Source organism: Erythrolamprus reginae, chromosome 1 (genome assembly GCF_031021105.1).
Source record: "Erythrolamprus reginae isolate rEryReg1 chromosome 1, rEryReg1.hap1, whole genome shotgun sequence".
NCBI classification, from domain to species: domain Eukaryota; kingdom Metazoa; phylum Chordata; class Lepidosauria; order Squamata; family Dipsadidae; genus Erythrolamprus; species Erythrolamprus reginae.
In genome coordinates this window covers 161163209-161186380 of record NC_091950.1, presented here as the reverse complement: position 1 = coordinate 161186380, position 23172 = coordinate 161163209, and the positions used below count along the sequence as shown (strand labels likewise).

The 23172-nt window shown below is 40.5% G+C and overlaps 1 protein-coding gene across 1 annotated transcript in view; it reads right to left on the bottom strand.

Annotated features, from left to right (window-relative positions):
- Window positions 1-7557: 7557 nt before the first annotated feature.
- The window catches only part of LOC139155445 (protein mono-ADP-ribosyltransferase PARP14-like), a 41017-nt gene continuing 25402 nt past the window's right edge, over window positions 7558-23172 (bottom strand). Inside the window, exons 11-18 of the mRNA XM_070730583.1 lie at window positions 21244-21393; window positions 18815-18877; window positions 18163-18330; window positions 16240-16464; window positions 15543-16145; window positions 13611-13759; window positions 11371-11545; window positions 7558-8443 (exon numbers count right to left, since the gene is read on the bottom strand). Of these exons, the coding sequence (XP_070586684.1) occupies window positions 8154-8443; window positions 11371-11545; window positions 13611-13759; window positions 15543-16145; window positions 16240-16464; window positions 18163-18330; window positions 18815-18877; window positions 21244-21393 (1823 nt within the window). The 3' untranslated portion in view covers window positions 7558-8153. The remainder of the gene's footprint in view (window positions 8444-11370; window positions 11546-13610; window positions 13760-15542; window positions 16146-16239; window positions 16465-18162; window positions 18331-18814; window positions 18878-21243; window positions 21394-23172) is intronic.

Genomic DNA, 23172 nt, shown 5'->3' with positions numbered 1-23172 from the left:
TTTTTATTAAGAGTGCTTCTAAAGTCATAATGAAAAGAAGAGGTGATATGGGACATCCTTGCCGCACTCCTTTATTTATTTTAAACGCTTCTAATTGTTCATTGTTTAATATAATTTTTGTCGTTTGTTCTGAATAAATAGCGTCTATTAAATTAACAAATTTGGGGCCGAATCTCATTTTATTTAATTGCATCTTTATAAATGTCCAATTCACGTTATCAAAAGCTTTTTGCGCGTCTAAGAACATTAAAGATAATGTTTTATCTGAATGTTGCTCATAATACTCTAATACATTAATGATTGTCCTAAGATTATTTTTAATTTGTCTACCTGGAAGGAAACCATTTTGGTCTGAGTGAATTTTGCTGTTTATCACATTTTTCAATCTATCTGCGTATATTGCTATAAAAATTTTATAATCTACATTCAATAAAGATATTGGTCTATAGTTTTTAATTTTTTCTTTTGGTGTATCTGGTTTATGAATTAAAGTTATCAAAGATTCCGACCATGATTTAGGAATTTTACCATCTACTCTACATTCATTAAAAATTTGGAGCATATTATTTCTTAATACTTCATTTTCTATTTTATACCACTCTGCCGGGATAGCGTCCGGTCCCGAGGCTTTGTTGTTTTTCTGCTTTTTAATAACTATAAGGAGTTCTTCCATCGTTATTGGACTCTCCATCTTTTCTTGTTGCTCTTCTGTTATTTGTGGTAACTCTGCACTCTCTAGGTATTTAAATACGGCTTCTTCTTCAATATTATCATCTTTATATAATTCTTTAAAAAAGTTTTGAACTATATTTGCTTTTCCCTCTGGGTCATATTTTATTATTCCATCTTTATCTTCTAATTTTCTAATTAATTTAGATTGTCTCTGCTTTCTCAGTTTATATGCTAACCATCTACCTGATTTATTGGCATGCTCAAAATACTGTTGCTTAGCTTTCTTTATTTTTTCCAATAGTTGATTTTGTTCTTGTAATCTAATTTTGTGTTTAATTAAATTTATTTTTTTCCCCAAATCTTTATTTTTCACATTTTGTTGTGATAGAAACTCTAGTTGTTTTAATTCATTTATTAATTGTTCATATTTTCTTTTTCTTTCTTTATTATATTTTGCAGTGTAGGATATTGTTAATCCTCTTATGTATGCTTTGGTTGCATCCCACAAGTTCTGAGGGGTGGTGTCTGTATTTTTATTAATTTCAAAAAATATTTTTAATTCCTTTTCCATCCATTCTTTATATTCTTTCTCTTTCAAAATATTTCTATTCATTTGCCAATTGCGATGTTTTTTAATATTTCTCATATAGACTATAACTGGATTATGATCTGCCCAAGTATTAACATCTATTTCTACGTCTTGTATGTACTCTGCTGTTGTTTTGGGAGCCCACACCATATCTATTCTAGTCCAAATTTTGTGGGGGTTTGAGTAAAAAGTATATTGCCTGCTATGAGGATGCCTTTCCCTCCATATATCATTCAATAGCAATTCTGCTTTCATTTTTTGGAAAGTTGAGGGCAGTAAATTCTTTTTTTTCTTTTTACAACTTTTCTTCACCCCCGAATGGTCTAATTGTCTATTTGTTATGGCATTAAAATCTCCAATAATTAACATATTTTCCAAATTTAATTCTAAAATTTTTTGATGTAATTTTTCATAAAATGCAATTTGGTCATCATTTGGGGCATATATAGAAACAATAGCAAGCGATTTGGGTTCAATATCTATCTGGACAATCAAAATTCTACCTTCATCATCACTATATAGTTGTTTGGAATTTATAGAACTCTCAACATACATTGCCACTCCTCTTTTCTTTTGGTCTGCTAACGCAGCATACATCTTTCCAATTTTATTATTTAACAATAAATTCCGATTACTTTTTTTTATATGCACTTCTTGGAGTATCACAATTTGAGCTTTTTGATTCTTGATTTTGGAAAACATTTGTTTTCTTTTTTTTGGTTCATTAAGTCCATTGACATTTACTGAAAAGATTTTTAAATCTCTCAATGTAGTCATTTGTTGTATTTCTTGGTTTCGCGTTGAGGTTGCTTTCTTCTGGCCCCATGGTCCTGGTCCTCCACTTGTGCAAGTGCCCCCATGGCTTCGGCCTGCATTGCTTCCAGTTCTTTTGTTATCTGTTCCATTTCGCATATTCCACTGTTTTCATAAAAGTCTCTTGCTTGGTCTAGATTCTCCAATTTATATCTCGTTGATTTCCATGTCAATGATAGACCTTGTGGAATAAGCCAGCGAAAAGTTATGTTTTCTTTGATCAGAAGTTTGGTCAAGAAATGATAGTCTCTTCTAATCTCTCGAACACGTCTTGGGATTTGTTTTAATATTTTTATTTCTTTGCCTTGGTGTTGTAGTTGTCCCGCTCTTGACCAATGCAATATATCATCTCGCATGCTTTTTCTTACAAATTTGATGTGAATCTCGCGTGGAAGATTAAAACGGCGAATATAGCTGTTAGAAATTCTGAAGACTTCATCGATTTCTCTTTTTATGTCATCTGGGTCCATCTGAAGGATTTTCCCAATAATGTCAGCCATAATGGCCTTTAAATCTTCATCTTTTTCTTCTATTACGTTTTGAAATCGAAGTCCATATGACGCACGTTGCATTTCCAGATGTGTAATTGATTCATCATACCCTCTGTAACGTGAAGCAGCTTTGTCCTCCAAGTGACCAATTCTTTTCTCCACCTTTTCCGCCTTTTCTTCCACTGCCTTCATTCGTACTTCATTATCTTGCAAGGCTTGCTTAATCTCCTTCATCTGGTCTTTCATTTCACCTGTGTCAACTTTCATTTCCGCCATCTCTGCTTTAATTTCATCTCTCTGTTGTGTTGCGTCTTGTTGAGATTTTAGCATAAAGTCATTTAATGTTGTTAATGTCTCTTGGATTGAAGCCAGAGATGGTTGTTTCTCCCTGTCCTTCTCCTTGGTGAACATAGTTGCAGATAAAGTCTGCTGTGCGGGAGATGGATGTGGTGAACTTTGCGGGGAAGAAATGACAGTTGTTTGCTTCTTGATTGTTTTAGTATGGGTGGAAGAACTTGACATTTTCAAATTTAAATTTAGTGGTATTTTATGTTAGCAAAATGTAAAGAGATTCTATAAATTCCAAACCCACAGTAACAGTTATACTAAATCAATAGCAATTAATTAATAGCAATAAAAGTTCTAATTCAAATAAAAGGCTAAATTTCAAATACACTTAAAATTTAAAATATATCTAATTAATGCTCAACTTATTTATTCTTATTACTCTAGTCAAAGTTTATATCAAGAAGATGTGAAGAAGAAGAGGGGGAAAAGGGGAAGAGATTAGTTTAGCACAGCTGCAAAGATAAGGAGAAAAAGTCAGCAAAGTGAGAAGGAGGGTAAAAGCATGTGAAGAAAGGGGACAATCAGAGTTAAAGACTATTATTCAATTAGGAGGAACAGGGGACCAAAGACCAAAAGAAAATTTAGCAATGCATAAACAAAACCAATTGTAATATAATGTAATATAGAATTAAAATTCAAAAATTGAAATTATCAAAGGGAAAATGCAAGAAAAAAAAAACAATTGATTGAAGATCTAATTTGTTGTCAGAAACACCTTAATGAGTACTGCAAAGGTATTCCGTTTTTTGAAGAAGGGTATAGTCTTTAGAAAATTTATAAAACTTTTTCCAAGCAAATGCAGTTTAATCTCACGAAGTTAAAATGAAGTCGGTCCGTCTCTCACAGCCCAGGAAGAAATCTCTCCGCAGTAAATCCAACGAAAATGCTGTTAATCCACAAACCGCTATTAATCCAAACGAAATCCAATGGAAATAGTCCAACAGAATAATCCAAAAAAAACGTCGATTAGATAATCCAAATTTTAAAGTTCTCAAATGTAGGAAAAGAGGTTTTTTTCCCTTTATAAATGTTTATTCAGAATTTGTAGGAAAATAGTGAGCAGTCTGGTCCTTCCGCTAGAAAAATCCCAGCCCGGACTTCATTTTTCAACTTTCGGTAACCAAATGTTTCAAAAATGTTTCAAAAGAGGAAAAAAATTTTTTTTCAACCAAATAATGTCATTTTGTGAATAATAAATCCTTTAATGTCTCATTCTAAAATCTTCTAGATCTCCTTGTTTGCAAAAATTCAACAATTCAAAACAAGTGAAAGTGGTTAGAATAAGTTCCGGCTGTTAATTCGCGCCTGGATACAATGTTGTTTTAACAACTTTCTCTTTCGCCTTTGTTTAAACTCCGATTCAATTTTCTTGTTTTTTTAAACTTCTTGTTTAGCATGGAACATAGAAAAAACTTTTACCTTAATTGTAGCTTCTTTGGCAATATTCCTTTTTCGATTAGGGTTGTTCAGTTTCTCTGCTTTTTACTCTCTTGATGTTTCTTGCTTCCCACTGGTTAGGTGGGATCGCAATGGCCGTGTCCTCTTGGGAGAGGACCGGTGCTCCCTGCACCAGAGCTGCAGGATGAACCCTCTGTCCTGGAGCCTCGGCGATGGCTCCCCGGGCAGAGGGGAATCCCCTTTTCTAGGATCGAGCCATCCGGACTCGATCCGATCGCGCTGGGGCGACCTCTGGGAGGGTTGGAGGGGTCTCGAGGCAGAGCCCTGCCAAGAGACTCCGCTGCGATCCTCAGCGAAACCGGAAGTCCATGTGCATGTTTTTGAACTGCTAGGTTGGCAGCAGCTGGGACAAGGACAGGACCTCGCCCTGTTGCGCCACACTCAGGTCTTGAATTTGGGCTGTTGGTTTTCCAGCAGACAAGCTCAGCATCTTAACCACTGATCCATCACACCATCTATGCTGTTAGAATCCCATCTAATTGAGAAGGTAAAAGCTAAAGATGTCTTTGACGCAAATTCAACTCTGCACCCAAGTTTTCTCGGTGTTTCAGAAATCATTTGTCATTGCTTTTTTCTAGAATGATTTTTCAACTTCTCCCTCTAGCCAAAGCACTGGAATCCCCAGGTGATTCGTTGCTCAACTGCTAATAAGGCTAATAACTTTTCACTTTCAACACTGACCTTGTGTTACCTACCAAGATTTGAAAAAGCTACAGATGAGTGGATCAATAGTACAGATTTCATGTGGAAATGTCCTATGGATGTGATGCTATTACCAGATCTCTGGTTCTCAAAATTCTTAACCATGAAAATGCAAACATTTATCCTCTCCTCTGCTTTTGGATTTCCCTCCCCCCCCCAAAAAAAATCATTGTTTGTTGGTTTAACCCAGAGATCTGCAGCCTTAAACACTCAAAAGCTATTTGGACTCATTTTCCAGAGCAAAGAAAATGCTAGGAGCCACAAAACCTGGCTGGGCATGGCTAACTCAACATCACTCACTCCCAACCAGTCACATGACCCTTCCCGGGTTTTGTGGTTCCCAGTGTTTTCTATGGGAAACTGGCATGTCTGTGTCTCTCTTCTTTCTCTGTGTCTCTGTCTGTCTCATCTATCTCTCCCGCCCTCCCCATCCATCCATCCTTTCATCCATCCTTTCATCCATCCATGGTCTCCTGTTCAGCTTCATGTGTCAAGTGAATCCAACCACTTGGGCTGTGAAAAAGACATGGAGGCTGGCAGGCAAAGCCAAATGTTGGCGATCCATACAAAATAAGGCAACTTTAACCAGGATCCTGTTAGGGATACAAACACCACCCTTCCCTCTCCCTCTTTCCTCAGAGATGGCCAGCAAATTAACATGGTGCTCCAGCTGGGAAGTAGTGCTGCATAGCCCCACCTCTGGCCGGTGAGAGCAGAGGAGATAGGGTGTGCACCTTCTCTGCCGCCATGATGTCACTGGCCAACCTCTATGCAGATAGGACACAGAAGTGCTGCCGAGGAGGTCCTGAAATCGCTACACCTTGGGAGCACCAGTGGTGTCTCCTTGTTCAAATCCGGGAAGGCTCCGGCTTGCTGGCACCACTGTGTTCCCCGCCAGCTGGCGATGTGGCAGTGAAGCAGCTCTCAGGCAGAGGGGAGAGGGATGGCAGTGGCAAGCCGGCAGAGGCTGGGGGTGGGCTCCTACCCCACCTGCTTCAGGAGGGAAGGCAGGCACTGCGCCATCCAGGTGGAGGCAGGTGCTATGGCAGGTGGGACAAAGCCAGGAGGGATGTGCAGTACTAACAAGGGCTCGAAACACCTGCAAAGTCCAATTTTTTCTTCATAGTCCAAAAGGCATCTTTGTAATTCTGCAAAGTAATCCTTAATAGACACTGTAAGAGCCTCAGCTCTAATGCCATATTGCTGAAGCTGCCATTCACCAATTTATAGTTTGAAGTAGTCCTTTTCTTTCAGCTTTTTTTCCTTTCAACTTGCAAGCTTCAAGTAAATAGACGTTCGTTCCAAGTTCACAACTCCAACAGATGACAATTTTGTTTTGCTTTTTCAAGATCCAAGGCCAACAGCTGTTCAAATCTCCCAGAGATCCTCCACAGCAATAATTCCTTCAACAAGCAGGTGGCATCCCCCATCAGTTCCAAAAGTTTACTTTCTCTTAATTTTTATATTATATTTAAGTCAGTTTTATTTTATTAAAGCAGATATTCACTTCAAAGTTAAATCAATACAGTAATCCAAATTAAAGGTTGTCAATAGTTGGGCTTTTACAGCCTTCTTAAAATGTTTTTCCAGTGACATTCAATATTAGGTTGCTGCTTTGTCTTTGTTTTTTGTCTATCCTTTTATTCCCATTAAGATTGGGAAAAAACAAAAGTCCCAATCTTCAATATGGCAAACTCACCAGCACAACTTTTAATCACCTTCTTCGTCTCTCCTGCACTTTTCCTTAGTTCCTCTTCCCAGCTGACTTCAAACTTCAAAAACTATCGCTCATTGCGTTTCGCAGCCGCTGTGGCTTAGAACAGCTTTTGCAAGCAGATTTCCACTACCACTGATTGAGGATCCCAAGTCGGTTCTCTGTGGGGTATGCCAACCCCTACCAAATTCCTGACAGCATCCCTCTTCTTCACTGAACCTCCAGGGCAGTTCCGACCTGGTTTCGATTAAACCAGGTCCCTAGGCGATAGGAATTCGGGATTCCCCTGCAGAGTGCAGGGAAGTCCATGTCACCGTGGTGCTTGGCCACACCCCTCTCCATTTTTGTCATGTTTATGTAGTGTATATTGGAAGTAATGATCCTTTGAGAGCTAGATGCAATGGAATTTCATTTTAATATATGTCGATTAATGTACATTCCTAAGTGACAATGAAGTTAGTCTAATATTTATATTACATGTGTATGGGTCTTCCCCATTCTTTGACAAATAAAGGTATCAATATATGAGAGAGCGAAGAGGAAAAAAGAAAGCACTGTTGGTCAAAAGTACACATGCTTTTCCCCCTTCCCCATCATTTGAAATTTATTAAGAATTATGGACATGGGGGTGAGGTGGGGACAGTCAAGACTATTATTCAATATTCAAGGCAAAATCCAATGCAGAAAGGCAAAATCTAAATCCAAGCTTATAGTAATGGACCTCAGCCACTTGAATGAATTCATTTTTGAAAAAGAAGCAAGGCAAAGTATTTATCAAGGCATTTGGTTTAATTTTCATTAATTTCTTAGATTGACATCCCGTCCTTCATCCATGTGTCTGAAGAGGCTTTCATAAGTATCTCCATGAATTTTACCCTCACAACAGCACCTTGAGGTAGGCAGAGTTGAACGACAATGGCAGGGGGATTCTGAATGTGAAGGTTTCCATCAAATTCAGCATCTTCATCATAGCCTCCTTACTGGCCCACTTGTCTGTGATCCATTTACAGGCTCCCGCCTCCCTTTTCGTTACAGCACTAAAAGTGATTGATGCCGTATAAAAGTTAGTGACCTTAAGATTTGCATGATACTGTTCTTGATTATTTATTAGCATGCTGATACGGTTATTGTTAACCTTCTTAACTTCTTGCATCTATTTTGTCTGAGTTTATCACTAATGTTTGGCACCTCCTGAAAAAACTGGAATGTCATTTTTAACAGAAAAGGAAGAACGTTTCATATCTTCTGAATAGCACATTTTTAAAATTCATTGTGACATTTTTTTTTTTTTTTTACAAAAGCACATGAATATAGAGTACATTTTTGGGAACTAGTTTAACTAACCAAGTTATGGAAACTTGGTTAGTTACATTTTAAATGCAATGAGATACTCTGGATATGCTTGGATGTCGTTGAAAATTACAAAAAGGGTGGGTTTTGTTAGGTGATCAGTTGCACTGTCATATAAATCGGTGGGATCGCTCACACTTTTTTCATATGGGAGAAGTAATCCTTTTGACCCAACACAATATTCTCCCACAAGCACTCTGGCAAGGTACATGTATTTTATCCCAGATGCATCTGGTTGCGAATAGGTATCGTGGGCAGAGTAAGAGGCATTTACAGCAAAGTAAGTTCCGTTTCCGAAACAGGCAGCTATAAAAGGAAGAAAACATATAAAGAGTCAGCAACAACCAGCGTTCTATCTTTTCACTCTTTAAGGCACTTTGCCCAATAATACATTGGTCATACCAAAGTCAGACCTCAATAAAAACAAACTTTCTGAGTACGGGTAATCTGAGAATAGGATGGCTGAGGTTAAATGATGCGATAATAAAGAATGACATTGCATGATGCATCAATTAGTGATAATGATCCCTGTGGGAAGGGACAGGAGCCTGAGGAAAGGAAAGGAAGGAGGGTTACATAGGTTGGGGGATAAGAGAAGAAGTCTAAAGACTGTAGACAGGATGGCAAGGGCTACTGGCATACGGGCAAGCTGCTACAAAAGTACAGGCAGGTGAGGGTGCATAGTATATTCCTTAGGAGAAAAGGAAATTTAGTGGGCTACCTTGCAACCTTGCCTGCTAGGTTCCCTACTGACTTTGCTCATGAGAAGCCAGCAGAGAAGGTTGCAAATGGCGATTATGTGACGCATCTTGCTGCAATCCTCGTAATAATAACAAACCTGGGCACCCATGTGCCTGGTCTGTCCTCACGTGACCACAGGGACCCTGCAATGGTTGATGACTAGTCAGTGCTACCATAACTTTGAGCGATCGCTGAACAAATGGATGTAAGCCAAGTTTATCTACAATAGATGGGACTCCATCATGTCATCTTGAGCATTACGATGGGGGGAATGCAGTAGTTAGAATGCAGTATTGTGGCTAATTTTGCTGACTGCCAGCAATTTGGCAGTTCGATTCTCCGTGGCTCAAGGGTGATTCAGCCTTCCATCCTTCCAAGGTCAGTAAAAGGAGGACACAGATTGTTAAGAGCAATAGGCTGACTGTGGGGGGAAAAAGCTTAGAGAGGACTGTAAAGCACTATGAAGAGATACATAAATCTAAGTGTTATTGCTAAGTGCTATTACTCTCCAGTGGCTCCTCCCTTTAAACTTTATCTCAGCACCCGACTTTTCCACCGTGAATGGATAAATGTACAGGTAGCCTTCAACCATTTGTTTCATGACCACTCAAAGTTACAACTGCACTAAAAGCCGACTTATGACCAGTTTTCACCGTTACAACCATTGCAGTATCCTGCTAAAAATTCAGGTGCTTGGCAACTGTGGGAATACATTTATGTCCTGGGGAATCGTGCGATCGCCATTTGTAATCTTCCCAGCCACCTTCTGATAAGCAAAGTCAATTGGGGGGTGGGGGGCAGATTTACTTAACAAGTGCACGATTCACTTAACTATCGAAGTGATTCATTTAACAACTGTGTAGGGGGGGAGGTTGTAACTCACTTAACCACTGTTTTGCTTAGCAGTGAAAAATTTGGGCTCAATTGTAGTTGTTAGGGTGAGAATTACCCATAAGAGTTCTGGGCTCAGATTTACAAAGAGGTTTTCCTGCATACGGAAAGCACTTCCTGCCCATTCCACCTGCTTGGACTACAACTAATTGGAGATCAACAACCCTTCAGGAGTCATAATAATTATTCCTTTTCCATGGGAATTCCTCTCTCCTATCTTTAGTGTCCAGCAGAGGTGGGTTCCTCCCAGTTCAGATCAGATCACCCGTTGCTGGTGACATGAAAATGGCATCACGGATCTGGTTCGGGTGGTGTTGGTCGATGGGTGCCATCTTTTTTTGGGACCTTTCGGCAGAATTGTACATCTTTGGATGGCTTCTCTTCTTTCTCGGCTTCAAAAAGAGCCTTCCTGCCCACCCCTAATAGTCTCACCTTTACTTCTTCACCAGAAGCACACTGATGAACTCCTCAACTGTGTTTTGGGATGAATCCCGCTACGGAGCATGAGCGGAAATGAAATTTCATGTGGGACACTTGTGTGCGAGCAGCACAAGTGCGTGGGCACAAAACGTTGCGATGAGCACTGGTAGCAAAGGTAAGTGGACCCCACCCATGGTGTGTCCAGGCATCTAATTGACTCACTACTGACCAAGTCACAGGTGTCCTGCTCGACTCCTGGCAGAATTTTTCTTCCAATTTTTTTTTCCAAATTTCTACAAGATTAGCAAAGGTTGCAGGATAATTTTTTTTTGTTCTTACCACACCGCCCCAGGAGGTATACAAATTATGCTGTGATGTAATGTGGCTTGATTAGATTTGGCTTAGCATGTTGTGCTACCCCTGCTGCAGTGGTCCATAAATCACGGTTACACTTTAGCATATACTGGTGATTCTCAATTATTTTCTCTTATGCCCCCCTCCTAAGAAGAAGTAAACATTTTGCGCCCCCCAACTCTGATCTGGGCCCCAATGGAATTTTAGTGTTAATATTTATTATTTTACTTAAAAGCTGCAAGCAACCTATTGGCTGGGGAAGGCTGCTCTACTCACTTACCTAGGAGTAAGTCACACTGAACTCAGTGTAGTCTGTTTTCAGTTAGACCAGGGGTAGGCAATCTGGCTCTTCTATGACTTGTGGACTTCAACTCCCAGAATTCCTGAGCCAATCATGCTAGCTCAGGAATTCTGAAAGTTGAAGACCCCATGTCATAGAAGAGCCAACTTTGCCTATCCCTGGGTTAGACAATGCTCCTCCTTGTCCAGCAGCAGGTTCACCACACCATTCATGCCTCCTACAGCACACACCGAGAACAAGAAGAACCCACGCAGCTGCCCCGCCACGCCTGGCCGCTTTCTCTTCCGGGTTTGGAGCAGCGTGCAACTGGGAAACACTCCCAGTTTGGTGGAATCAATGGAGAGGGGCCACACATGTTCCCCGGGATCATACACCCCCCCCCCCACTGGCATGGCTTCATGTCCCCCCATCAGGGGGGCCCACCCCACTATTTCAGAAGCACTGCATACACAACCCCAGGCAGCTGAAGCTAAATCAAACAGGACAAACAGCTGTGACCAAGAACCAGCCTTAACGCACAACTTACCATGCAATCCAGCGTAACTCCTGTTAAAGCCAGTGTTGTTTATGTACGTTACGGATGTACTGGATGTTCCATGAAAAAGGAGCCTCTCGTTATTTATGCTGCCATTCTTAGCATCCATCTCCTGCTTTTTTATTTGGTATGCCTGCCAATAGTAGGGATTTTGTATCCTCTCAATCTGCAAATGAAAAGAGATAAAAAATTAGTAATAAGCCATGTTCTTAAAAAAACCCAATTTGGATCTTTGGAGAATTGCAGTTCAAGTAGAGGTACTTTTCTTTACTAAAATGAATTTTTAAAAAGTTGAAAACAATCAATAGCTTATTTTCATCATAGTTGCTATTAAAGGGCTGTGGCATCACCCATTCTAGTCCAAGGCTGTCAAACTTCTAAACCATAGACCAGATGTGTCACACAATGGCCATGCCTACGCCCGGTTAATGAAGGGGAAAGAAATCCCGATATGTCACATGACACTGCCATGATGGCGTGAGTTTGACATCCCTTCTCTAATCCTATCTTGATTACTGTCGTACTTGTAGGAATTGTAGAGAGCCTGACTAATTCTTTAGGCAGCCCCTTCTAGATCATTTAGAAGTATGTATGTACGTGCATATGTATGTATGTATGTATGTATGTATGTATGTACGTACGTACGTATGTATTTATTTGATTTATATGCCTCCCCTCTCCGATGACTCGGGGCAGCTTACAACATGTAGGAAACAATATACATCCTAAATCAAATTAATTAAAATTGATGATGATGATGATGATAATAATAATAATAATAATAATAATTTATTAGATTTGTATGCCGCCCCTCTCCTCACAACAGTGATAAAACGTGGCAAATCCAATACTTAAAAACATCTAAAACCCATATCATTAAAACCATACAACTCATACATAAAATAGATTATAATCTATAATGATAATCTAAAAAACCTAAGAACCAATTAAAATATTCTCATACCCATTCAGTAAAAGTATGCTATTTACTATCAGAAAGACTCTCTCGGAGGAGACAGACTGATTTTCTCAGATTGCAAAATAAAGAAGATTTCAATGAAGCATTCAAACTATTTCCTAATGTCAATCTGTTTGTCAGGGAAAAGGTGTGTACTTCAATGATGGAGCATCTTTTGCAGAAGCAATGTAAGTCATGCATGGATGTCCACCTAGCAAGAATGCTAACTACGTTTTTGTAATTCCTTCAACCAAGGACAGTATAGAAAAAAATATTAATTCCTTCGACCAAGGACAGTATGGAAAAAAATATTAATTCTGAGATCCTTTCTAGATCTGTGCAGCAGCCTGGATTTGAAGAGCGCAAGACCATGATGGCGAACCTATGGCATGTGTGCGAGAGGTGGCACATAGAGCTTCTCTGCTGGCCCGCGCACTGTCGTCACAGGTCAGATTTCTGTGGCTTTTCTTTCGTGAGCTCTGTTTCCTTGCAAACGACGAAACAGAAGCTCGCAAAATTAAAATATCTTACCTCTTGCTGTGCTGCTGGTGTTGGGATGCCCAACCTCCTGCCAGCCAACTGGTCTTTGGGTCTCTGCTGCACCCCCCACAGGTTCACACATACGCATGCACATGTTCGCGCATACATGCACCTTTTAATTTGGGCATGTGTGCACAGTTTGGCCACTCGGTGGATAAAAGGTTCGCCATGACTGGTAGAAGATATCGGGAATGGATGTGAATATGCCGGGGTGGTGCAGCAGGTAGAGTGCTGTACTGCAGGCCACTGAAGCTGACTGTAGATCTGTAGCTCAGCGGTTCAAATCTCATCACCAGCTCAAGGTTGACTCAGCCTTCCATCCTTCCGAGGTCAGTAAAATGAGGACCCGGATTGTGGGGACAATATGCTGGCTCTATTTTTAAAAAATGCTACTAACATGTTGTAAGCCGCCCTGAGTCTAAGGAGAAGGGCGGCATAAAAATTGAATGAATGAATGAATATGCCATGCATGCATTTTGGCCATGGAATCTAATTTTCTACACAGCCTTCCCCTCTTTTAGTACAGATAGTCCTCAACAAATGACAACTGAGCCCCAAATTTTTGTTCCTAAACGAGACATACAAAACGAGGCATACAAATCCAATAAATAAATAAATAAATTGTTTAAGTGAGTTTTGCCCCATTTTAATATCTTTCTTGCCATTGTTAAGCGAATCACCACCGTTGTTCAGTTTGTAACACGGTTGTTAAGTGAATCTCACTTCCCCATACCTTTTGAATGGTACATTCCTTGCATGTTAGGTTGAACATATCCTGGACTTTTTTAAATTCTTTCGTTTCTGGCTTTAGTTCTACCACTTTAACACGCGTTGTTTCCTTCATGGCATCCCACTCTTCAGGAATTGCGGTTGCTGGATTATCTTTGTAAAAGGAATAAGGAGACGATTCCGTAAGCCTTTACAAATCGCCACTTTCCAATTCTGATTTTTTTAAGTACAGAAATTAGGCCAAATGTATAAACAGTGTTAACATCTCTTACAACTTGGATTACAACATAACATGCAGTTGGGATGGGGGAGAATGGAAAATAAGAGCAAGTTATCTATTGGGTCTGGGCGAAAAGGAATTGGCCTAATTCAATAGTGGTGCTGCTACCTGACTGACTGCCTTCTACCAAGTAGTGCCAATCTCAATTGCAGGATAGAAAAGTTCAAGATACCTAATCCTTATGAAGTTCTACGAGCTATGTCTGAATGAATACCAAGCGCTATGTCTGGTTGCATGAATCAATGCCCTCTGACAAGATGGTACAATCCTGTATGACCTGTTTGCCATTTGCCTGTTCACAAATTGGGGGTCGTGGCGGTGGCAATGGACCAAGTAAAAATACCGTATTACCTGCATTATACCTGGCATTAAAATACAACAAAGGGTAGTTACTTTAATCTGAAGCAAAATAACAAAGAAAGGAGGCAGTGATCTTTAAAGGATGTCTACTGAAAGCCACCAATCACAGAAGGAAACTATCTCAGCAGTACTGCAGGATACTGCAGCTGACTACTAGCTGCTAGCTGCAGTTCGGCAATTCAAATCTCACCGGCTCAAGGTTGACTCAGCCTTCCACCCTTCCAAGGTTGGTAAAATGAGGACCCAGATTGTTGGGGGCAATATGATGACTCTGTAAATCACTTTGAGAAGGCTGTAAAAGTACTATGAACCGGTACATAAGTCTAAGTGCCATTGTTATTGCTATCTCATTTAAGGATGAAGCACCATTAGTTCCTTGCCCTCAAAACTCAAATACAGGTAGTAAGCATGTCTCAAACAACAGCATAGAGCATGCCAAAATAAGCTATGATAACAAGCAATCATATTTTAAAATATGCAGAATTTTTGACTGCTTTTATGTAGGTATAATTATGCCATATTCTTTGTCCCTTTTATTTGGTCTTGAAACTATTTTTCTTGAAACCCTAACATGTTGGTCTCAAATGTCCATCAGTATGCAGTAGGGAGGGAGAATCCCAAACATCACCATGAGAGCTATCTTTGATGATTGTAGATTGCAGAGTGATGCACTGTAAGAATGTGGGTGAGGTCAAGGTTTTATATTTTTAGGAGGTAAGATTTGGATTTTTATCCACTACTATTAGAAAGCCATGTTTCCATCTCCAAAAGGGAGAAAGAAAGTGTTGACGTTTAGCAATGGTGTTCAGAGGTGTTCTAGTGCCACTACAAGAGATTCACCTGGAGCCTCTGACTACCTCTATAGCACAGTGACAGAATTTGGATGCTAGTAGGCAGCCAATTTGATCTAGTGGAGAGGAACTAAAATCAAGGGCTATGTAAATTAGAGGACATGTAATTGGAGGGTGAAAAGGAGAGGGGGGAGGGAAAGAAGGAAAGAGAAAGGAAAGAAAGGAAGGAAAGGAAGAAGAGAGAGAGAAAGAAAGAGGAAGGAAGGAAGGAAGGAAGGAAGGAAGGAAGGAAGGAAGGAAGGAAGGAAGGAAGGAAGAAGGATGAGTTAGCTTCTTGAATAAGAAGTGAAACACTTTCAATGAAGAAACCAAGAAAAGTCCAGTTGCTTTTTGGAAAAGCACCTTCAGGACAACCATGACTTGAATCTGGAAGGAAGAAAGGGAGGGAGGGAGGGAGAGAGGGAAGGAGGGAAGGAAGGAAGGTTGGCCAAGGTATAGAACACACCTTCTACTTTTGCAACTCGCCGAAGGGCAATACACCTTCCCTGATTGTCGACAGCCTGCATTTTATGAAGGTCCACTTTGTAAGACTTGTTGTTTATGGTCAGCTCATGCAGACTGTGATGTTGTGCTGCAGCTTCTATCTGCATATTGGTCAGACTGTCAAAAGATCTATATTGCCCATTGTCTTCGTACCGCCACATTACAAGGTTTGTCAGAAGATCCGCCTTGGATTTTTCTTCTCTGTCCTCTCGGATCCTTCTGATCATTGTCTGTATTTCTGTATTGGCTTGCAAGACGTCTTTAGTTATCCCACAAATACAAAGAGAGGGAGGAGAAGCTTTATTATCTAGTTTAATGGCAATGTGCAATTTTTTCTGGAGTTTTTCCAGGTTTTTATATTCGCTTTCTCCAAAGTTTGAGATCCATTCGTCCGAGATAATATATTCATTCTGGGACTCTAAAACAAGGCTCTTAATCCATGCTGCTGCATTTTCCACATTTTTCTGGTGGTCACCGCAAATCTGAAAAATGACCGGCTCAACTGTTCGCTCCAAAAATAAGGCAGGTTTTAATTCCACAGCAGGTTTTTTGGTGGTAAAGAATTCTGTAACAAATCAACAAATTCAAGGATTCAGTGCTTCTGATTAATGTGTTTGCCAGCCAAATCTTTAAGACCCAAATGGAAGACGTTATCTTACCTGCTACTTTTGAGAAAAAGGATTTCGATGTACGCACACCATCACCAGATTTATTAGCCGTGGCTTCTTTTCTCTGCATGCTTTCATAAAATACATCTAGTAGATGCGGCTGGAAAATGACTATTTTAATTTCTCTCACCCCAGGGGCCGATGTTTTACTTGCATAATCCACTACAGCATCAATCATGCTATCCGCTGCCCTAACCGGATCCCGTTTTGCAATTCCTGCGGGGGTTAATAAAAAGTGGGTGTTTCAAACCAACTCTTTTATTTCACTGGTCGCTACTAAAACCCACCTTTCTTTGTGAAGACAAAATTTTTGTAATGCTGTACATCTTTACAATGGAAATTTGACCTAAAAGTTCTTTACTTCCTTTTTTGGGAGGGGAGAGAAGAATTGTTGACACTTCAAATATTGGATTCCAATCAACAATTTTAGGAAACATGGCTAATTATCAGAAGTTTGGGAGAATTGCAATCCAAAAATGTCTGACCAGGAAAACAAGAGATTCCTCCCTGTGATCACAAGTCTTAAAAAGGTATTGTTACTCTTCCTTGACAAGGTCTTGCCTTTAGTCCAACATACTCAACCCATTCCCTTGACATTGTTACCGTTTTAACCACTTAGTCATGTCCGACTTTTGGTGTCTTCAAAAGGAAGCACTCAAGTATAGCTTCTTTCAATCATTGGTCAGATTTGATATTATTTAAGCCAGCGTGTTCTCTGCTTGCCCCTTCTTTTTCCACTACCCATTCCTAGCATTGTTGCCTTCACCAATGAATTTGCATGCTTGACATGGCCAAAGTAAATAAAAAAATAGTCTTATGGTTTTAGCTTTTAGAGATGTGTTCACTTTTATACAACTTCACACTTCTCGTTAGTTACTGTGATTGCCCATTATGTTTGTTCCCTTGATATAATCTACCAACTACTGGCCTGCAATTCAGTTTTGAGTCCCACTCAATTTTCTAAATAGACTGCCAAATTTAAATTAGTCTTCAGCGGTCAAGAACCCAGCTCACATATAAACTTCATTTTTATTTTATTTTATTTTATTTTATTTTATTTTTTCATTCATTCATTCATTCATTCATTCATTCATTCATTTATTAGATTTGTATGCCGCCCCTTTCCGTAGACTTGGGGCGGCTCACAACACAATAAAACAGTCCATGACAAATCTAATAATTTACAATTTAAAATTTAAAATAGTTAAGAAACCCCATTTTTAAGCAGACATACCTACAAACATACCATACATAAATTATATAGGCCCGGGGGAGATATCTCAATTCCCCCATGCCTGACGACAAAGGTGGGTTTTGAGGAGTTTACGAAAGGCAAGGAGGGTAGGGGCAGTTCTAATCTCTGGGGGGAGCTGGTTCCAGAGAGTCGGGGCCGCCACAGAGAAGGCTCTTCCCCTGAGGCCCGCCAACCGACATTGTTTAGTTGACGGGACCTGGAGAAGGCCGACTCTGTCGCTGGGATTCGTGCAGCAGAAGGCGGTCTCGGAGATATTCTGGTCCGATGCCATGAAGGGCTTTATAGGTTATAACCAACACTTTGAATTGTGACCGGAAATTGATCGGCAACCAATGCAGACTGCAGAGTGTTGGTGTAACATGGGCATTTTTGGGAAAGCCCATGACTGCTCTCGCAGCTGCATTCTGCATGATCTGAAGTTTCCGAACACTTTTCAAAGGTAGCCCCATGTAGAGAGCGTTACAGTAGTCGAACCTCGAGGTGATGAGGGCATGAGTGACTGTGAGTAGTGAGTCCCGGTCCAAATAGGGCTGCAACTCTCAGTGATGCTATTTGGGATTATGATGCAACATGAGGTGAGTCTACAACATTATTATTATTACTAGAACTTTCATTACAGCCCTTCCTACTTATACAATTTTTCACGAGGCGATACAGACCTGTCCCAATTGCTGGAAACGAAACAGATGTAAATTGCCTCTGCTCGCATTCCATGAGTGTTTGAAAGACTTGCTGTTTGATATCATCACTGTGCACAAGATGGATTATATTTTTACAAGGTAGATTTCCTCCTTGAGTGCATATGAGATTACTTTGTGCCTGGGAAGCTGAATGAAAACAAAAATCAGCTAAGGCACAAACAAGCCCAGAATCAATAGGAACACACATTTCCATATTTGAGAACAGCTAGATTATATATTGCAACAGATATAAGTTGTTTTGGTTTTGGCTGAAAACAAAGAGTAAACCCCCAAACTACAGGTTTATGGTTAGTAAGTATCAGCCAGACAGGTATGACTAATTCAAACCAAGTGTGGTTTAGTCAATAGATAGAATCAGCTTATGCCTTCCTTTGTTACCTGCATAATCCATATCTCCAATTTTATTTTACTTTATTTACTGCAAATACACATTTTAAAATTAATAAATTTTTAGGCATATGTGATTAGTATGAAACCTTGTTCACAATGTAAGAACAGTGTACAAACAATTCCAATGTATTGGATTTTCCACAACTGTTTTTAGAAGTATCCTGAAATTGATTAACAATCAATTAAGCCATAAAAATTCTATAAAAACATTGTTGCTTACCCAGATCATCACATTCTTTCACTACTTCTGGACCAGCACTTTCCATAATTGCTTTGGAAACACCTTATAAACAAAAAAGTCAGTTTGGACAGATGAGATAACTTACATTGAATAGAACATTTATTTCAACATCTGAACCTCTGACTCCATCCTTTTTCTTGAGGGCATGGACAATCTTTTTCAGTTCAGAGTCCATAAAGACCCAGAATTTAATTCCATTTATAGGGTTGGGAAGAAAAAGCCTTCTTGATAATGATCGTACAGAAAAAGGGGAGAGTTTAATGAGGCCTGAACCAATTTCAAAATCCACAGGATTCAGAATGGATGTATTATGGTGAATTAATAATAATAATAATAATAATAATAATAATAATTATTATTATTATTATTATTATTTATTAGATTTGTATGCCGCCCCTCTCTGGAGACTCGGAGGGGCTCACACTAGCTCCTGAAGACCTCCTGTTGGCATAGAGAAAACCCTCCCCTTCCGAGAAAATAAAGGATCATTCTTTGTCCATTGCTAATTATTTTGTGCCTTTCTCTACTCAGAGTTTGCTCCTTTATTGTGCAGAGAGATAAGGAGCACTTTGGCTCTCAGGAATGGAAGAGAGATCTCCACCCAGGCCTCAGAAAACAGGATGCAAATGGTCAGCATACAAGCTTCTCTAAGAGAATCCAGTTCCTGAAATATCAAGTTTTCATGCAGACAAAAGAAAACAGTTCTTCACATGCTGCATAATTCACCTGTAGGCATTATTACTCCCTGAAATAATGATGGCTACTAATCTGGGTAGATGTTAACAAGGAATGGTTACACTTCAGGAGAACAGCTTTATCTGGGTTATTAATCTTGCAATTCAATTATACCTCCACTCTGCCCCCAAATATTGCTATAGGAACTACAGTAGGAGGGGTTACATGTAAATATTGGGCTAAAATGACCCTTGTCATAATTCAGCATGGCTATTCCTATAAATCAGAGCTGTCAAACTCGCGGGCCGCAGGCCAGATGCGCCACACACTGGCCACACCTATGCCCAGTTTAGCAAAGAGGAGAAAAGTCACAATATGTCACATGACACTGTGAGTTTGACACGCTTGCTATATATGATAGTTCCCCATCTTTAAAGTATCTGCATCACTTGTTAGTTTCATTATTATTGTTGTTGTTGTGGTTGTTGTTTGTTTGTTTGTTTGTTTGTTTGATTTTTATGCCTCACTTTTCTGAAAAGTCGGGGCGGCAACTGAAATAAGAAAAAAGGCTACCGCTTGGTTAAGTATAGGATCTGGGACCTGAATTTCCATTATTAAATGATGGGAGTCATATAATGCAGCAGCATCTGACCGCAGATGTAATGGCTTAGTAATGGCATTCCGTTACCATTGTTAAGCAGGGGTCACAGGCCGCTATGCAAGTCTCTGCCAGCATGCCAGCAAGTTAAGTTGCTGCTGGGCTGGTGTAGGGTGTGCGGGAGTTCCACGTGAATATGGAGAGGCCAGTGGTGGCTGCTGCCAGAAAGGGGAGGGTATAAGTGATCTACTAGTATGATCTTTTCTTCCAACTTTCCCATTGGCTTTGCTTACAGGAAGTCGGTAGGGAAGTTTGCAAATGGAAGACGAGATTGAGAGATGTTCTAACCGTGGTAAAAATGAACCAGTTGTTGAGTGCCCAGATTGTGGTCATGTGATCTCAGACGTATTGGGACAGCGGGAACTCCATGGACTGGTCCTAACTCAACTTCGAATGGTTGTTGAATAAGTGATCATTAAACAAGAACTATCTGTACAACCATAGAAGGTCCTCTGATATGATGACCGACTTTTTTCAACAGATTATTACTTTTTTAAAATAATGTTACCCTCCTTGTACCCCTCCCATCAGGACTGGACCACTGAGCACACTTCTTAACTACAGCAAACACGAGGAAATAAGCTAGAAAACAAGTCAAATTTTAGGACAACATTTGAGGGAGAACACCTATAGCAGTGATGGCAAACCTTTTTTTCCTCAGGTGTGTATGCCATTGTGCGTGCATGAGTGCCCACACCCATAATTCAATGCCTGGGGGGAGCATTAACAGCTTCCTCCACCTCCCAAAGGCCCCCTGGAGGCCGGAAACAGCTTGTTTCCCAACTTCTGCTTGGCCCAGTAGGTTCATGTTTTTCACCCTCCCCAGGCTCCAAAGGCTTCCCTGGAGCCGGAGGAGGGTAAAAACGCCCTCCACATCCCCCTGGAGGCTCGTTAGAAGCCAAAAACGCCCTCCCGGAGCCTCTCTGCGAGCCCAAAAAATCAGCTGGCCAGCATACACAGGCACATTGGAGCTGAACTAGGAGAACTTGGGTGCCAGCAGATACGGCTCTGCGTGCCTTCTGTGGCACCCGTGCCATAGGTTCGCCATCACTGACCTATAGTGTTGAAAACATACCATTTCTGAGATTAAACGTTTGATTGGTTATGTTTACGATAGCATCTGTCGTCTGTTCGGTAAGATCGCCCTCTTCCAGTTGAAGTTCAACTGAGTCAATTTGCATTTTGAGAATTCCATACTTCAGAGTTGAACTCGGCTCAAGAAAATCTGTAAGGAGGTAAATAGAGAGGTTGGGACAGACAAATCCATTTATTCTGCATTCTTGCTCCCCAACACCTGCGGCTCTCTCTATCAAGTTCATCAATTCAATATAGTTTCAGCTGATAGTTCAGAACGCTAAACATGATGACAAAATTTCAAGATTTAATTAAAATTTTAATAAATGTTTGTCCAATTTAGACATCACTTAATTTAGGGCAAATCATAACGTTTTCTTGGCTCTGAAGTGCCCCGATGGGTGTCCTATCCTAAAAACTAACAGTAGAATAAGAACAATAATTACATGAAATAAAATTAACTGAATTTCACTATGGTTAGACGTTTAATAATTTTCTTCTGTATGTGAATATTTGGCAATCTCTGAGATGAAACCTCCCAAGAGTTCCAGGCCACATGTGGCTTGAGGCCTTAAATTATGGCCGTGGGTTTTGGCGTATATAAACCAGCAAGAACAGACTTTAGGCTTATGTGACCTTCCCCCCCCCTTTTCATCCTCTTTATTTAGTGTTGCTGAAGCCACAACTGTTGGAAGCACCTGCTTTCTATTTTTAAACTCCAAGCTACATCTACTAATTCATGTCTCAAGTTGGCCCCTATCTCAGAAGTCTCCAAAGATATGAGGAGGCAGCTGCACAAACCTCCAAAGAGCTACTTTGATTTGATGACTCATCTCATCTGCTCCAACCTGCTGCATACACCCTCACACACACACATCTTTAAAAGGGAAGAGAAGCAACTGCGTTCTGCTGTGCTTTGCTGCCCCCACCTTGCGTTCTGAAAAATGGAAGCGGTTTCTGTGACTTTGCAGCCAGAGGTGGGCTGCTAAGGTGGAACGGTGACGTGTGCTCGCTCCCGGGGCTCTGAGTGCTAGTGGAGTCCAGTGCAATTATGCTACTGCACCTGTACAGGTAGCAAAATCACGTGCAGAGATGCAGATGCACCCAGGCGCAGAAGCAAAAAACTGCACTGAAACACGGCTGCACCTGCGCTCCGTGCGCGATTTTGCTATCTATACAGGTGCAGTAGCATAACTGCGTTGGACTCCGCTAGCACTCAGAGCCACGGGGGCGAGCACACGTCACCGTTCCACCTTAGCAGCCCACCTCTGGCTGCAGCCCCTCTATCAAAGCCTCTTCCATGAGCTGCACATGCTTCCGTGGCATGAAAATGTCTGAAATATTCTCCAAAGCGCCCAATGCCACTGTAATAGAGACTGTCCTTGATTTACAACCATAACTGAGCCCACGATATTGGTCATAACCTGCAACGGCCCTAAATGGGTTCACCATGTGACTGCCCCCAATTTTTATGATCCTTTTTTTGCAACAGTTGTTGATGTTAAGCGAATTCATTATTTGCCATGGAGCGGTTTTTTTGCGAGAAACCAGAAATAAATGCCAGTCAAATTCTGGGGCACACCACCAACCAAAATGACACAAAATGACACCCTAAGACACTCTCCTCTCTTTTTCCACCCGTCTTCTCCCCACCTGTGTGTGTGTGTGTGTGTTCACAATCTTGAACCATTTCCAAAAACAGGTGAGAGCTGGGGGGGTTTTCTCTCTTATTCTTTGGGTGCTTTTATCATATGCTTTAAATCAAGAGTCACTTCTCTCTCTTTTGTTTCTCTCTCTTTCCTCTCAATCTGTCTCAATCTGTCTCTTGCTTGCTTTCTTTCTTTCTCTCTTGCTTTATTTCTCTCTTTCTCTCTCTCTTTCTTTCTCTTTCTCCCTTTTCTTTCTCTCTCTTTCTTTCTCTCTCTCACAC